Here is a 16401-nt window from a genome sequence, read left to right as displayed (position 1 = left end):
GGGGCTTGGGGCGTGAAGGGTAGAAGAGGCCACTAAAGCATCACCTGGTATCTCTAGGTGGGCTCGCTTACAATCCCACCCCTGACAAGAGATGCACTGTGAAATTTGCCATCTGACTGAGAAGTGCTTCATGTGTGTGCTTATTCTCGTACCATTTTTAAAATCGGTATCTGTTGTCCTTAGGAGCTCTGGCTGACTTTCACTAGAAACTGCACTTATGAATTCAAGGAGATGGGCATGGAGGGAAGGGCATTGATGGTCATGTATGAACCTCTAAGATCAGTGAGACTAGGTCATACACCCATACCCCTGCTGCTTATTTTCCATACACCCAGTAGGGTTGGACCAGGTGGTGGCTAAGGCCCCTCCTCTTGGGTCACTGGGGTCAAAGTGGAGCCCTGGGGTCACAAAGGGCTGGAGAGTATTAGCAATTCAGATGCTTGGGCCCTGCTTCAAGTCCCTGAGTCTGGGTGTCCAGGGGTGCGACCTGCATGCTCAGCAGAAAGCCACGCGAGACAGATGCCCCCAAATCTGAGAACTGCTGGACCGTAGTTTGAAGGCTGTGCAACAGTCAGAGCAAGTCCCAACCTCAACCCAACACCAAGGCATTTGCTGACCACTGCTGATGGCCAGAGGATTTACGGAGGGGAAGCTGGACTCAGTCTGACCTGGGGGACATTGTGGATCCTGCTTCCTAAAGGAGCATCAGAGAAGGGCTGGGATTTACCTGGTGGCCCAGGATGTAGCTCACTTTCCTCCATCCTGGAGGGTGGTGGTCCTGCTGCTACTTCCAGCTGGCGAGATGCCTCTCCTTAGACAAGGGACCCCCGTCCCCGCTGCAGTCCCACAATGCCCCTTCCCTCATCATAGCGCCTGTGCTGACTTGTTGTCTTTTTAATGTGTCCGTCTCTCCCTCCAGGCTGTGAGCTCTCAGGTGGGAAGCACTGTCCCCAGTGCCTACCTCAGGACCTAATTATGTGCTTATGGGGACATGCTGGTGCTAAGCGCACATCCCTTCAGCCCACGTGGTGGCTGGCTGCCCTTCAATGGACAGTTTCCATGCACGCCAATGGCTTATTATGAGCACCTCTGACCAGGTCTCAGGGCTTCCTCTGACCATGGGGCGTGGGGCTTGGCCAGTTCAGGGATGCCTGAGAAGGCTGGAGAACTAACGCCTCCAGGGCAGACCCTCAACCAACGTGGAAGGGGCTTGTTAGACTTGGTAGACAAGTCCCCTATTTTCCTCACCCCTTGCTGGCATCATTGGAAGTTGAGTTCTACACATCTTGTGGTCCAAGGGCTCCACTTTGACCCCAGTGACCCAAGAGCTGGGGCCTCAGCCACCCCGTGGTCCAACCTTGTTGGGTTTATGAAAAATAAAGAAGCAAAGCCCAGTGGGGGTGCAGGTATGTGATTTAGTTTCAGTGATTTAGAGGCTCATACATGACCCTCAATGCCCTTCCCTCCATGCCTATCTCCTTGAGTCCATAAGAAGGTCCAGACTGGGGTTGGGCCTCAGTTGGCATGGAAACTCCTCACTGTCACAGGCCTTATTGGCTTTTCTCTCCTAGTGGCAGGCCACACAGCGCCCCCCCACAGGTGTCTACACCCTAATGCCTGGAACGTGTGAAGATGTTATGTTGCACGGTAATTGGGACTCTGCCAGGGTGATTAAGGTTACTGGTTTAAGATTCGAACATGAACCTGGATTATCTAGGTGGGTCTCAATCACTGGGGGACTTCCCTGGTGTCTCAGTGATAAAGAGTCTGCCTGTGATGCAGGAGACCCGGGTTCAATCCCTGAGTCGGGAAGATACCCTGGAGAAGGAAATGGCAACCCACTCCAGTATTCTGGCCTGGAGAATCCCATAGACTGAGGAGCCTGGTGGGCTGTACAGTCCATGGGGTTGCAGAGATGCGGCAGAAGAGATGACAAGTGTGGGCAAGACTTCATGTTCCGGATGCAGGGGCCACGTGCCAGGACCAGAGAGAGGCCGCTGGGAGGTCAGGGCGAGCCCAGCCAACAGCCACAAGGAAATAAAACCTCAGTTCTACAAGGAACTGGATTCTGCCGACACCTGAAGAAGCCTGGAAGCTTCCAGAGCCTCTGACGAGAGCCCAGCCAGCAACACCCTGATTTTGGCCTGGGAGGCCCTGAGAAACCAGCAGCATCAGCCCGACTTCTGACATTCAGCTCCCTGAGATAACACGGGGTGTGACTGCAGTGGGGGGTGGGGGGGTGTTGCTATGGCAGCAGCAGGAAACAGTCCTCCTCCTCCTTCCCTGCCCCCTCACCATGCTTCCTGGGCCCACCTGCCCCCAGAGCCTCAGCTCAGGGTCTGCTTCTAGGGGAACCCTAAGCACAGATCAGAGGGCAGATCCCACATCAGGGCCGTGAAGACCACTTTGACCTGGGAACGAAGCCCTCAGCACACCTTGACTTGCGCCCTTGTGTCAAAGTCCCTTCTAGGGGCTGCTAGTTAGAGGGGGAACCGGATGGGGGCTCGTGGGCTCCCACGTGGGCGGCGGAGGCAGAGGAGACCCAGGCCCACAGGCGAATGCATGGGAGGTCAGCTGCTGAGAGTGTATTAGAGGCACACATGTCGCACAGGGGCTGGGACCTCTGCGTGGGGACCCCCCGCCGGTGGGGAGCCTCACCTCTGGTGAGCAGCTCTGGAGGCTTCCTGAGCTCCACCCGCCACCTCAGCTCCAGACGAAGGACCGGCGAGTTCTTGCTTCTTCCGCAACTTGTACTCTTCCATTCTTTGACCTGAAAGTGAAAGTCTTGCAGTCATGTCCGACTCTTTACCACCCCACGGACTGTAGCCCGCCAGGCTCCTCTGTCCTTGGAATTCTGCAGGCAAGAATACAGCAGTGGGGTAGCTGTTTCCTTCTCCAGGGGATCTTCCCAACCCAGGGATCAAACCCAGGTCTCCTGCATTGCAGGCAGATTCTTTCCTGTCTGAGCCACCAGAGAAGCCCAAGAATACTGGAGTGGGTAGCCTATCCCTTCTCCAGGGGATCGTCCCGATCGAGAAATTAAACCAGGGTCTCCTGCATTGCAGGCGGATTCTTTACCGGCTGAGCCACCAGGGAAGCCCATATAACGCACAATGATCAAGGTGGGTGTTTGAAGGACTGGCGCTCTGCTGGGAAGGGGCCGGGTGCTGGGGCGCAGAGGTGAGCAGGACACGCCTGCTCTCGGGCGTGCTGTTTACCAGCCCCATGGTTCACCCTGGGAAGGGCTTCGTGTGCACGAGAAGTCACAATTTCCATCACACCCCACACACCACTGAGGGCAGTACCCCAGCTCTGCCTGCATCTGCTCAGCCCTGCTTTCTTATAGTATCAGGAGAAAGGGAAGCCTAATAGGAAAGGGTCAACACTAAAAGGCCACCACAAATAGTTAAAAGTCCCCACCAGGAAAGAAAACCATCCTACACGAAGAACTGTCGGCATGCAGTGAGTCCTACAGACGTGGGTGCTGAACGGGGTGCTTTCCAAGGAGGTGAGAGGTTTGGTTTCTGAGTCCGATGTGCACTGGTCTATATATCAGAACATGTTTATTCTTCTTTTTTTTTTTTTATTTAAAACAATGGTATATTTTGAAACAGATGATGACGATCAAAATTATTTTCTACTGGATTCTAACTACCACCTGAATTAACTGCCTATTTATTGGACCATAGCCATAACTATATATATATATTTTTTTTCATATTTCAACATATATATATTTCCTATTTCCTATTTCCTAGTCATCTTGTGCATGCTGTGTACTAAGTCGCCTCAGTTGTGTCTAACTCCTTGTGACCCCATCGACTGTAGCCCGCCAGGCTCCTCTGTCTATGGGATTCACCAGGAAAGTGGGTTGCCATGCCCTTCTTCAGGGGATCTTCCCAACCCAGGGATCGAACCCAAGTCTCTTTTGTCTTCTGCACTGGCAGGCAGGTTCTTTACCACTAGCGTCACCTGGGCTAGTCACCTCAGAACATGCCTATTCTTAGCTAGCCACTACATTTATCTAGTTACACTCACCTAGTCACCATACTGACCGAGCTATGAGATGTCAACAGGCCACTGACCTCCCTGGACCTGAGCTTTCTAGAATTTACAGAAAAGTCCATCCTGGATGATCCCCACGGGCACAGCATTCTAGGACTCTTAAGAGTTGACTGAATGAAAAAAAGGAGTTCATGTGATCAAGTTACATCATTTCAAGGCATTTGTTGAGAAATCCTCTCATTAACTTGGGGTATCAGGGGAGCAGGAAATTAAAGCTGAGAGGATGCAGGAAATTAGAGCTGAGAAGATACAGGGTGAGCCCGAGCCTAGCCCCACAAGTGGGGAAACTGAGGCCTAGAGCAGGGACGTGAACACCCTGGTTCCTGAATGTTCCACAGAGACAATCAATCACATCTGCCTCCTGCTAAAGGAGACCTACCCTTACTTGAGAAAACCATCAGGAAGGATCTGTAGCCAGCTGGCAGATTTCTGGGCAGGTCCCAGATTTTATTTCAATGTAGAGCTCTAATCCCCAAAGCAAGGGCAGGAAAAAAGTGGCAGCTGAACTCATTGAGAAAAATAAGATTCACGGAAGACCTGCCCCCAGGACCAGCTGCCTGTCCTTCATCTAGGGATTGTGGACAATCCAGGAAAAATCCATCAGAGAATATGGGATTCCACCCTGCTCCGAAGCCCCGGGTGTGGGGAGGACTGTTAGTAGAAGAGACTTTAAGGAACTTGTTTTTGTCTGTTACTGCATGATGTTCTTGCTGGCCCTGGGGGTCTGGTCTGCTCCATCCCCCAGGTGGCCTCTTACGAGAGCCCACAGGGAAAAACTGTCTGGCTCTCACGCGTAAATGTGCCCACATATGGGCCACTGGCCTGTTCTTACTCATTGTCACTGTGACAGCTTAAATTGAGGGAACTTCTATCTCTTTGGCCACCAGGAAGCCCAGAGGCAAAAGCATGTTACCTCTTAAGTAGGAATGTGCTCATATATGTCCCAGATGACGACTGAACCTTAACTTCATCTCACTGTCCTCTCCTTGGCCTTATTCAACTACTTAAAAAAAAAAAAAATCCTATTGTACTGTACAGATATGTTTCTTTAAGTGCTTTTTCAAAAGCCTTTGGGGGACAAGTCATTGTCTTTGAAACTGGTAATTGCTCAGTCGTGTCTGACTCTTCGTGACCCCATGGACCACAGCCCACCAGGCTCCTCTGTCCATGGGATTCTCCAGGCAAGAATACTGGAGTGGGTAGCCACGCCCTTCTCCAAGGGGATCTTCCCAACCAGGGATCGAACCCATGTCTCCAGCATTGCTGACAGATCGTTTACCATCTGAGCCACCAGGGAAGCCAAGGTCGCTTCAGGGTGATTTTGAGGACAAGGCAAGGATAAATAAATACATAAAACGTCAAAAAAAAAATTAAATCCCCTTAAATAACCATTTGAAAACCCTGACATCCCACCCCATCCCCAACTAAGAGCACGTCTGGCTCACTGCTGGCAGGGCTTCCTCGTGGAGGGCACCATACCCTGTAGGGTCTTCAGATGCTGCAGCCTTCTCTCCTCGTGGTCCTGCATGACCCTCCCAATCTGCTGGTAATACGCTTGCACGAGCCGGCTGATGCCAGGGCTGGTCACATAGACGCTCTCCACGGCCGCCTCCATTAGCGTTCTCTGTGGGCAGGAGGGGAAAGTCTCAATAGAGGGCACACACAGAGCCAGCTATGGCCAACATCGTCCTGACTCCCATAGACCACTTACTCCCAAACTTGGCTGGTCCAGAGCAGGTGGAGAGTGCCTGGCTGGTTTAAACCAGCATTGATAACTTATTTTCCTTGGTCAAGGATGGTCTGATGCTGGGTGTATGACCCAGTTCTGACCAATGAGATACAATGTTAGGGAGAGTCTATTGAGGGCTGCCCTTTTCCCAACATTAAGCAAAGCCTTGGTGAGGGTGATAGACTGCTGTTTCCCTCTTCTGGCCAGGACACAGAGTGATGTCTGGAGCAGCAGTAGCCATTTTGAGACCATGAGGCAACAAAACCAATACCAAGAATGATGGATCAGAAAGAAAGAGGCTTGTCCTCATTCACATCACTGATCCTCTGTGCCAGCCTGGAACCACCTACCTCCACATTTCTTGTTATGTGAGATCAGTAACTTCTATTTATTTAAGCACAGATTTCTGTCACTTGCAGTTATATGCAGTCCTTAATGACACACCTTCAGACCCAAAGCAGAACAGAGAAGAAACGCTGGGATGCCCCATCACTGGGGACATGTTGGTTGGGCACTCGTAAAGTCATCACCTTTTAGCTCATAAGATGATGGGCAAAAGTCAGGTTCGAGTCCCCATTTCAGCAAACATTTATTGAATGGCTCCAAGCTTTGGGCAAGGAAAGAAAATGCCCATTCATTATTGTTGAGTGATTCGTTATGTTCAGACAGCTGAGAAATACACCCTGCTGTGCCGGCATGGATGGAAGCTGTGGAGGTAAGGAGGGCTGCAGCTCAGGATGCAGAGGAGATGAAAGTCCATCTCCTCACCCTTAGGTCCTGCTCCTCCCTTACTGCGACTGCTTCTCTCTTCCTCTCCATCCAATGTTCACCTTTGACTCTGCCCCCAAGGACTCTGAGCTCTGGCCTTGCACTTCCGGTCAGGAGCCCCCACTAATGGCCTTCTTCAGATTTCATTTAGCACATGTAACGCAGAAGACAGGAAGTCCCTCTTCTCCCCTCTCAAATCAGCAAACCCACCTGCACATCACACCTTCTGTCCCTCCAGTCTCCTGCCACAGGGGGGTGGAGTCCACCCCTCTGCACGGCAGCCCACCTCCCTTCTCCAGGGCCTCAGTCCTGGCTGCCCTCCTTTCCTCCTCCCCAGTTTTTCCGGCTGGTGTACCACTCAAGTCAGTGAACACACTTGCTCTAAAATCTCTGTTTCAGCCCTCTCTCAATCCCCCTTGGCACTGCTTGCATCTCAGCTCCCATCCAGTACAACTTCTCAAGGTTAGCGTGTCTTCTCCCAGTAGATGGCAAGCTCTCTGAAGGCAGGAATGCTGCCGCCTGGCTCCTCTGTCCCTGCACCTGCCGCAGGGCCCGAGGCCAAGGGGCCCTGTGAACAGAGGTCCAGCAAAGAACATCCTTCCAGACACTGGGCCCATGTTCTTTCCGGTGGGTGTGTGTCTGGTGGGGGTCCATCATCTAATCCTGACTCAGAATCCCTTGGAAAAGCTGAGGACAAGATATGCCACACTTGTGTTTCATTCTGTTTTCACGTAATGACCATTGATTAGGTCAGAGTTGTAAGGTTTTAGCAGAGGGGAGAGACTCGCCCAGCATCACTAGCCCTGAGGTCTGGATGATGAAGTGTGGCAGACACCAGAGATCTGGAACAAGATGGGGTGTTTCAGAATCAAGGATGCCACACTTGTGTTTCATTCTGTTTTCATGTAATGACCACTGATTAGGTCAGAGTTGTAAGGTTTTAGCAGAGGGAAGAGACTCTCCCAGCATCACTAGCCCTGAGGTCTGGATGATGAAGTGTGGCAGACACCGGAGATCTGGAACAAGATGGGGTGTTTCAGAATCGAGGGGCCAGTCTCTCTGCTGTGCAGGTGAGTGACTTTATGTAAATGAAGGGATTCATGGAAGTGCCCTCGAGGGTCCTGGCACATCCCAGGGGGGTCTGCTGCCAGCCCAGATCTAAAACACCTCCTGTGGGTACCAGCCACAGACTCTCTCTGCTGAGACCTGCAATACACGGGTTGTATTCTTACAGCTTGGGGGAGGAGGCAGGCAAGGAGAAGCGAAGCACAAACAGCCTCCAGTCCCAGCCGCTCACTGAGGCTGGGAGGCTTTAAGCATGTCTTCCGCCCAGTGAAACTCCTCAGTCTTCCCACCTGAACAATGGGAAGAAAAATTACCCTTTCCAGGCAAGGGCTGCGGTAAGAGCCCAGTGAGATGAGGAAGCCAAAGCCCCTCCCCCCTCTGTTGACTTAGAAGGGCGATGCCCACGTCACTTCTTACGAAGGCGGTTTTCACTCCTGTGGTTTGTCATAACTCAGTGCAAGCAGAGAACCACGGCTTACTCAGGTCAGACTGATGTCAGCAGCAATGGTCAGCCGTCGGGGACAACTCCACCGGCGCTCAGGTTCCCACAGAGGTGGCCAAGGGCAGGGAGGGCCTGCCCCTGGGAGAGGGACTTAGGCTCAGACTCTGGTATCTGCCATTGACCCACTGGGAGGCTCTGGCTGAAATGACGGTCCTCTCGGGGCCGCTGCAAGGACCGAGCTGGTGCTCAGAAGACCGGGAGACAGGGCCGGGCAGTGGGCGGAAATCCTCACCACTCCATGGGACAGGCATTCCCTCTTACAGGGGGGGAAAGGCGGCTCAGAGGCAAAGAGCTCTGCAGGGCCCGAGGCTCCTGGGCGCCCAGCTGCTGCTCTGCTCGGATCCCTCCTCTCGTTCGCCCCCGACCCCCGCCTCTAGTCCCCCAGGCTCCCCAGGGGCTGGGGCGGCCCCGCACCTTGAAGTCGTCCATGTCCTTGGCCCGGCTCCTGGAGGCCGAGTTCCGCGCGTGGCCCAGCAGCGCCTGCCCGATGGCGCGCTCCATGCGCTGCTGCAGGAGCTGCCCGACCTCCTGGGCCTCGGCCAGCAGCTGCTGCTGAAGCTGCAGGCGGGTCTGCTGCGCCTCCTCCTCCAGCCTGCCGGCCTCCTCCAGCACCCGCGCCTCCTAGAAAAGTCGGGCGGGGAGAAGACTGGAGCCCCCCCTGTCGCCTGCACGGATGGTCTGTGTGTGTGTTAGCCACTCAGTCGTGTCCGACTCTGCGACCCCACGAACTGTAGCCCGCCAGGCTTCTCTGTGCATGGAATTCTCTAAGCAAGAATACTGGAGTGGATTGCCATTCCCTGCTCCAGAGGATCTTCCCCACCCAGGGATCAAACCCTGGTCTCCCGCATCGCAGGCAGATTCTTTACCGTTTGAGCTCCAGAGAAGTCAAGGGATGCTCTGGTCAGGACCAAACTAGAAGGTGGGGTCAGCCCTGCGGGGGGTCCCAGGAAAGCTGGAGAAGGGGTAGGAAGTGGGCACGTCTGGGCTGGCAAAAACATGTACACAGTGGATGAGCCTAGGGATCTTGCCGATCCCTTCGGGCATTTATTGAGCACCAATGGTGTACCCAGTGCCATCCGCGGCTTTTTACACATACAAGAACTTACTCGTTCACCCCACTTTGAGACCTGAACACTAGGAGGGATGAGGCCAGAGGGGTGCAGAGACACTGAGTAACTTTCTAAAAGTCACACAGCAGAGAGGCTCTTCAGTCACATCTGAGTCTGAGAGTAGTCTGGGACATCATGAAAGCCAAGGCAGGGCCCATGGGGAGTCCTTCTCTTGAAGGAATAGCAGTTGGAGAAGGAGGTTGTGGTCGGAGGTAGGGTAGGAAGTCCTGCCTGCTTCCCATCAAGTCCTCCAGGGCCGAGAAAAAGAGACGGTGAGCTTGTCCCTCACTCATAGGTCAAAAAACATCAGCTGTTCATACAACTCAGTGGCTATAGGAGACCTGGAATCAGCCTATTTGGGTTTAAATCCCAGCCCGGCAATTCAGTCTTTCTTTAGATTTGTTAAGACCTTAAAACAGACCACACAGCCCTCTTCTCTTAACCCCTGATGATGACTGTACCTATCTGTGTTCTGACTTCTTGTGCAACTTTGGTATAATTGTCATTATCATGTACACTGCAAGCTTTGGGCATACTGGGTGCCCCCAACAGGGGGTACCTATTGTGCCATTGTCCCCACCCACACAATATGGGAGCAGGATTTCTTTTTTTTAAAATTTATTTATTTATTTGGGGGTTGCCTTGATGGTTCAGTGGGTAAAGAACCTGCCTGCAATGCAGGAGACACAGGAGAGTGGCTTCAATCCCTGGCTGAGGAAGATTCCCCGGAGGAGGAGAATGGCAACCCACTGCAGTAGTTTTGCCTGAAAAATCCCATGGACAGAGAAGCCTGGAGGGCTACAGTCCAAGGGGTCACACAGAGTCAGACACGACTAAGCAACCAAGCACTCATTTGATTATTTGGCTGCACCAGGTCCCAACTGTGGCACACAGGAGCCTCAATTTTCATTGAAACTTGCAGGATCTTTTTAGTTGAGGCATGCAAGACCTTTTTTTCCTCATTTGCAGCATGCAAACTCTTAGTTGCAGCATGTGGGATCTAGTTCTCTGACCAAGGATCGAACCTAGGCCCCCACTGTACTGGGAGCAAGGAATCTTAGCCACCACCAGAGAAGTCCCCAGGATTGGGGCTTTGACTAAACCACACTGGAACCTGGAAGCCTAGGAAGCAGCACTCCTGTTCTGGGATGGGCAGGGGGCTGAGGCACGGTCTTACCAAAGCTCTGAGCAGTTGCCACTGGTGCTCGTCCAGACACTGGGAGGAGCCCTGCTCCAGGGCGTGTTGCTCCCGCAGCTCCTGGAGAAGGCCCTTCTTCCCCGACAGCCTCATCTGGGTCAGGGTGGTGATGGCGCTGGTGCGGAGAGCCAGCCTCCGGAGAGCTGAGCGCAGGAGCAGTTCGTGCGCCTGCAGGACGTACTGAATGGACCTTTGGAGACAGTGGGAGGAGGTTAGGGCAGGGGGTGAGTGTTCCTGGCTTCACCGAGTGTGGTGGTTAATTTTATGTGTGAGCTTGGCTGGGCCATGGGCTGAATGGACAGCTGATCAAATATCAGCTGCGAGGGTATTTCTGGATGAGGTTAACATTTGAATAAACGCATAAAGCAGATGGTCCTCCCTAAAGTGGGTGGGCCTTGTCCAATCAGTTGAAGATCTAAAGAGAAGAAAAGGCCCACTTAACCACAAGTAAGGGGGAACTCCTCCTGCCTGACTGCCTTGAGTGGGACATGGTTTTCTTTTGTACTTCCTCTCCTTGTACTTAATCTGGAACATTGGCTTTTCCTGGGTCTTGGGATTGCTGACCTTCAAACTGGATGTCACACCATTAGCTCCCTGAGTTCTCAGGCCTTTGGACTTGGCACTGAAATTACATGTTGGTTCTCCTGAGTCTCTAGCTTGCCTGCTGCGGATCTTGTGACTTCTCAACTTCTCTATACCTGTACCTATGCATGCATGCTAGGTTGTTTCAGTTGTGTCTGACCCTCTGCAACTCTATGGACTGTGGCCCACCAGGCTCCTATGTCCACGGGATTCTCCAGGCAAGAATACTAGAGTGGGTTGCCACACACTCCTCCAGGGGATCTTCCCGACCCAGAGATTGAACTCTTGTCTCCTGTGTCTCCTGTATTGGCAGGGAAGTTCTTTACCACTAGCGCCACCTGGGAAGCCCACCTATATCTTTACCTATATCACCTATACTGTATCTTCTATTGGTTCTGTTTGGAGAATCCTAACTAATACATTGACTCACTAAGAAACAGCCCAAATAGTCATGCCCCACAGGGAACCTTTCCAGAGGCAACAGGTTAAAATTGTCCCATCTTCTGCTGCCCATCCTCTTAGATGTGGGTGAACACTTGAGTTATAGTCAGTCATCTGTCCTTTGATTAACCTTTTTAACTTCCTCAAGTTTCAGATGCATATATACAGTTGCCTTCAGTACATATCCGCTCAAATTTTTTACATGATTCTCAAAATTAACACATTCAGAACTGAAGTCATGAACTATTTTTGAGTTCCTATCTCAATGAGTCAAGTAGGAAACTCTGGTTTAGAGAGGCTCAACATTTGGTTTTATAACATAAGGTATCTTCTTACAGCTTGAAAAGTTGAACAGAGAACTGTCAGTCAGTTTACCAAGGAGGAGAGAACCAGCAAACACTCCTGAGAATAAGGAATCACCCCTTGTAAAGACCTAATTTTGAATCAGCTAAATTCACCAATGGAGTGGCTGATCTGCCACTGTCTGAAATCCCTGCTGGAAGTAAGAGAAATCCTATCTGGAGGAAGATCCCATCCTTCAAAGTCCTAAGTTATTACTACAATTTTTTAATAACAGTGTCTAGCATTCAATAAAAATAACCAGACTTGCAAACAGATAAGAACTGACCAAAAATAAAGAAAAAAAAAAACAAAAAACAGACAATAGAAACATACCCACAAGATATTGGATATTAAAATAGTGAGCTATAATGAATATGTTCAGGAAATTAAATGATAAAATGAATCTGAGCAGATAACTGGAAACTATGACAAAAATAAAGTGGAAATTCTAGAACTAAAAATGCAGTAACCAGCATTAAGAATTCAGTAGGTGGATTGAACAGCAGATAAGACACAACTGAAAAGAGTGGGAAGTGGAGGAGAGTCAAAACAAGTTATCTAGACTGAACTACAAGGAACAAAAATGTAGAATACCATGTAAGAGACAAATAACCTAAGGTAGAAAAATCTAGTAAACATAAAATTGCATTCCCAGGAAAAGTAGGAAGAGAATAAGCAGAAGGAATATTTAAAGAGATAAAGATTCAGAATTTTCAAAAACTGATTAATGATAGCAAATTAAAGATTCAAGAATCACTACAGATTTAGTAAAAACAAACAAACAGGAAACGCACAAAAACCCATATCCATGTTTAGGCATATTATAATAAACTGATGAAAGCCAAAGAACGAAAGAAAATCTTAGAAGCAATCAGAAACAACTGAAATCAGAAACAAAAGATGATCTTTACAAGTATTTAAAAGACAGCTAAACTAGGATTTTACACCCAATGAAAACATTCCTCAAAAATGGAGATAGACGTTTTCAGACAAACAAAATTCTAAGAAAATTTGTCAGTAGCAAATCTAAAATAAACAGAACCTTCATGCAAAAAGAAATACTCTTAAGTGGACACTTAAAGATGCAGGAAAGAATCAAGAGCAATATAAAGTGTAAATCTAAATGAATACTGACTGCATAAACCAAACACAGTATCTTGTGGCGTTGCAAATGCATAAGGAAAGTGAAAGCGAAAGTCTCTCAGTCATGTTCGACTCTTTGCAAATCCATGGACTGCAGAATTCTCTAGACTGGAATACTGGTGTGGGTAATCTTTCCCTTCTCCAGGGGATTTTCCTAATGCACGGATCAAACCCAGGTCTCCCGCATTGCAGGTAGATTCTTTATGTAAAATGCCCAATAAGAAAAGCATTTTTCCTCTGTGAGGGAGAAAAACGAATGGAAATAAAGCATTCTACTGTCTTGAAAGAAGGAACATATTAATGTATGTTATATTTTGGCACACAAAGGATGCAATTCAAAATCTCTGAACCATTAAAATCACAGTAAAAGAATATATAACTAATAAGCTAAATTATTAGTATATAACATATATACTATATATAATCTATATACAATATATAATATATAATAACTAAATTAGAGAGAGAAAATAGAAAATAATAAAACACCTAAACCAAAAGAAGGTAAGAGAGGAGAGGAAAAGGAACATAGAGCAAGTTGGAAAAACATAAACAGAAAGGAGATAGATTAAAACTCCAAATATATTATCATAAAGTTTTACATTAAATATAAATGGACTAAACATTAGTACTAGTAAAAGACATAGTCTTTGAGACTAGATAAATCTTCCAATTGCTCACTACTGTCCTTAACTTGCTCACCAGATTCTCCCTACTTGTTTCCATCTCCTGATACCTCCTTTGTATTATCCAACAATATAGCTATCCACATGCTTCTTGATATATACAAAAAATAATTTCCTGGAAAGGACTGGGCAACTAGAAAACCAGCTATACCCAAATAATTTTTCTTATGTAAAATAAGGAAACTGAAATATTTTTCAGGAAGCTGAAAAAGTGATACCACATGAATAACTATAGAAAGAATATTTTAAAATATAAAATTTATTAATAAACAGGGAATGACTGAAAATGGGCAAAAGTGGTCTTTTTTGGAGTGATGGAAGTGTGCATGGTGATGGGTGCAGAACTCTCAAAATTTACTAAAAATCATTGATTTGTACTCTTAAAAATAATGTATGTAAACTATACCTCACGAAAGGTGTTTTAAAAGTTTCTATGAAAGACAACTCTATGAAGTAGGTATTGTTAGACCCATTTTATGGATGAGAAAATTGAGGGTAAGAACAATTCATGTGCCCACACCAGGTCTGACTTCAACCTTTCATACATGGCACTCTGCTATCACTGTATTTCATATTTATGTTTACAATTTGGTTGTTCTCAAAACCACACTGTAAGGGAGGCCCAGGAGGGTGGGAGTTAACTTACAGATGAGGACACAGAGGCTAGTATGGAATATGACACTGGACAGAAAGCCCCCACCCTGCACAAAACTGTACTCACTCTTCACTGAGGCTGCCAAGTTGGCCCAAGACTCGGTGGATGATGTTCTCATGGTCATCTCTCAGGTGTGTCTGTAGCAGAGTGGACAGTGCATACTCCTCCATCCACACCTAAACCCCACGACAGAGGGACAGGGGTCAACCTCAAGTTCATTTCGTCCTCCATCGCTTTGTCAGATCATACTTTTTGTTTCTTATTTTTAAAAACCTCTTTCTCTTTTGATTTAATTATTTTTTCTCTTATGTGCTAAGTCACTTCAGGCATGTCTGACTCTGTGTAACCCCATGGCCTGTAGCCCACCAGGTTCCTCTGTCCATGAAGTTTTCCAGGCAAGAATACTGAAGTGGGTTGTCATTTCCTGGCACCATTTCTTATATAACTTATCTTCTTATGACTGGCCTGTCATGCCACCTTCTCTGACATAGTTTCCATATGCACATGAATCTCATTCCAGGCTCTTTATTTAATTCTGTGGGTCTGTCTGTACCAAGACATCATACTTTAAGTTCTGCAATTTATAACAAGAGTTCATAGCTGCTAGAGCACGTCTTCCCATATTCTTTTGTACAAAACTGTCTTAGCTATTCTTGGTTCCTTTTCTTCACATATGAATTTTACGGTCTGTATATCAAGTTTGGGAAATAGCTTTTTTGGGATTCATTTTGTAATTAGATTGAATTCATAGACTTATTTGTAGAAATTGCATTTTCCTATCCAAGAACAAAGCCTTTTTCTCAATTCTTTATCCCTTCAATAACGTTTTATAAACTCCTCCACTGGACTGTGTTAGTCACTCGGTTGTGTCCGACTCTTTGTGACCCCACGAACTGTAGCCCGCCAGGCTTCTCTGTCCATGGAATTCTCCAGGAAAGAATATTGGAGTGGATTGCCATTCCCTTCTCCAGAAGAACTTCCCAACCCAGGGATCGAACTCTGGTCTACTGCCTCACAGGCAGATTCTTTACTGTTTAACCTACAGGGAAGTCTTCTCCATTAAGCTCTTATAAATACTGGTCAGATTTATTTTTAGGCACCCTGTAGCTTTTATTCTAAAGGGAATCTTTATGTTATCACTACTGTTCTCTTCTACTGATTTGAAAGTTACCTATTCTATTTCTATTCTATCTACATTTAAAAATTTTAATGTATATTCCTGATTTCACAAATCTAAATCAACATTTCTTTTACCTTTTAGGATTCATGACTGTCAGCACTTCTAGAAATTTCTTATCCATTATCAGTTTCAATATTATCTCTCTTTCATTCTCTCCATTCTCTCCTTCTAGAATGCCTGGAACACTAAGGAAGTCCCCCCCCAGGACTTTCTCATTCTATTCCCATGCCTCCTAACCTCTCATATTTTCCATCTCTTTAGCCCTCCATGCATGTTCCCAACTACTGCCTCACCGTTATCTCCTAGTTCACACAATGTGTCTTCAAAAATATTTAATCTGCTATTTAACTCATCCATTAAATTTCTGTTTTCATGATTACAATTCTCATTCATAAAAGTATGTAGTTTTTTAATATGTCATCTTTTTATAGCATGTCTTATTTTTATCCCAGTAATTCCTCTTTTTTTCCCCTCTGGTTTCAAACATACTTCCTTTATAAGTGCTCTCTAATAGTCCCTTCATCTGAATTTCTTGGTGTTTGTTGTGGTCTAAACTTGGTGCTTGCTGTATGTGCTGGCTCTCACTTATGGCAGATTGTTCCCTATGTGTTTCGTAATTCTGGATGTTAGCTCATCTTCAGTGTGGCTTTGTTTGTGAAAATCTTGTGAGGTCCCAGGCCACACAACTGATGCACTAAAAAGAACAGCAGAAGCTCAAATCTAAATCTGTCTGTCTCCAAAGCTCAAATATTTCCGAGGTCCACCATGCACCTCCCTAGCTCACTCACATCACCAGGAGAAACAAACACTTAGAAACATGCAGCCAGACTGTGTTACCCAGGGCTCTATCTTTAAGGTCAGACTCTCTGATTTCCCTGCATCTGTAGCTTTTTTCTGGAGAGGGCCATGATGCATGCAGAATAGGGCCAAAGCACA

At 47.7% G+C, this 16401-nt stretch overlaps 1 protein-coding gene across 3 annotated transcripts in view; it reads right to left on the bottom strand.

The window, feature by feature from the left end:
• EVC (EvC ciliary complex subunit 1) overlaps window positions 1-16401 on the bottom strand; it is an 86594-nt gene that overhangs the window by 7694 nt on the left and 62499 nt on the right. For all 3 annotated transcript variants that reach the window (XM_061145531.1, XM_061145532.1, XM_061145533.1), the window contains exons 13-17: window positions 14352-14461; window positions 10416-10626; window positions 8544-8750; window positions 5545-5689; window positions 2659-2770 (exon numbers count right to left, since the gene is read on the bottom strand). In XM_061145531.1, the coding sequence (XP_061001514.1) occupies window positions 2659-2770; window positions 5545-5689; window positions 8544-8750; window positions 10416-10626; window positions 14352-14461 (785 nt within the window). The remainder of the gene's footprint in view (window positions 1-2658; window positions 2771-5544; window positions 5690-8543; window positions 8751-10415; window positions 10627-14351; window positions 14462-16401) is intronic.

Source organism: Dama dama, chromosome 6, assembly GCF_033118175.1.
Source record: "Dama dama isolate Ldn47 chromosome 6, ASM3311817v1, whole genome shotgun sequence".
Lineage (NCBI taxonomy): Eukaryota > Metazoa > Chordata > Mammalia > Artiodactyla > Cervidae > Dama > Dama dama.
This window is presented reverse-complemented; position numbering and strand designations above follow the sequence as displayed.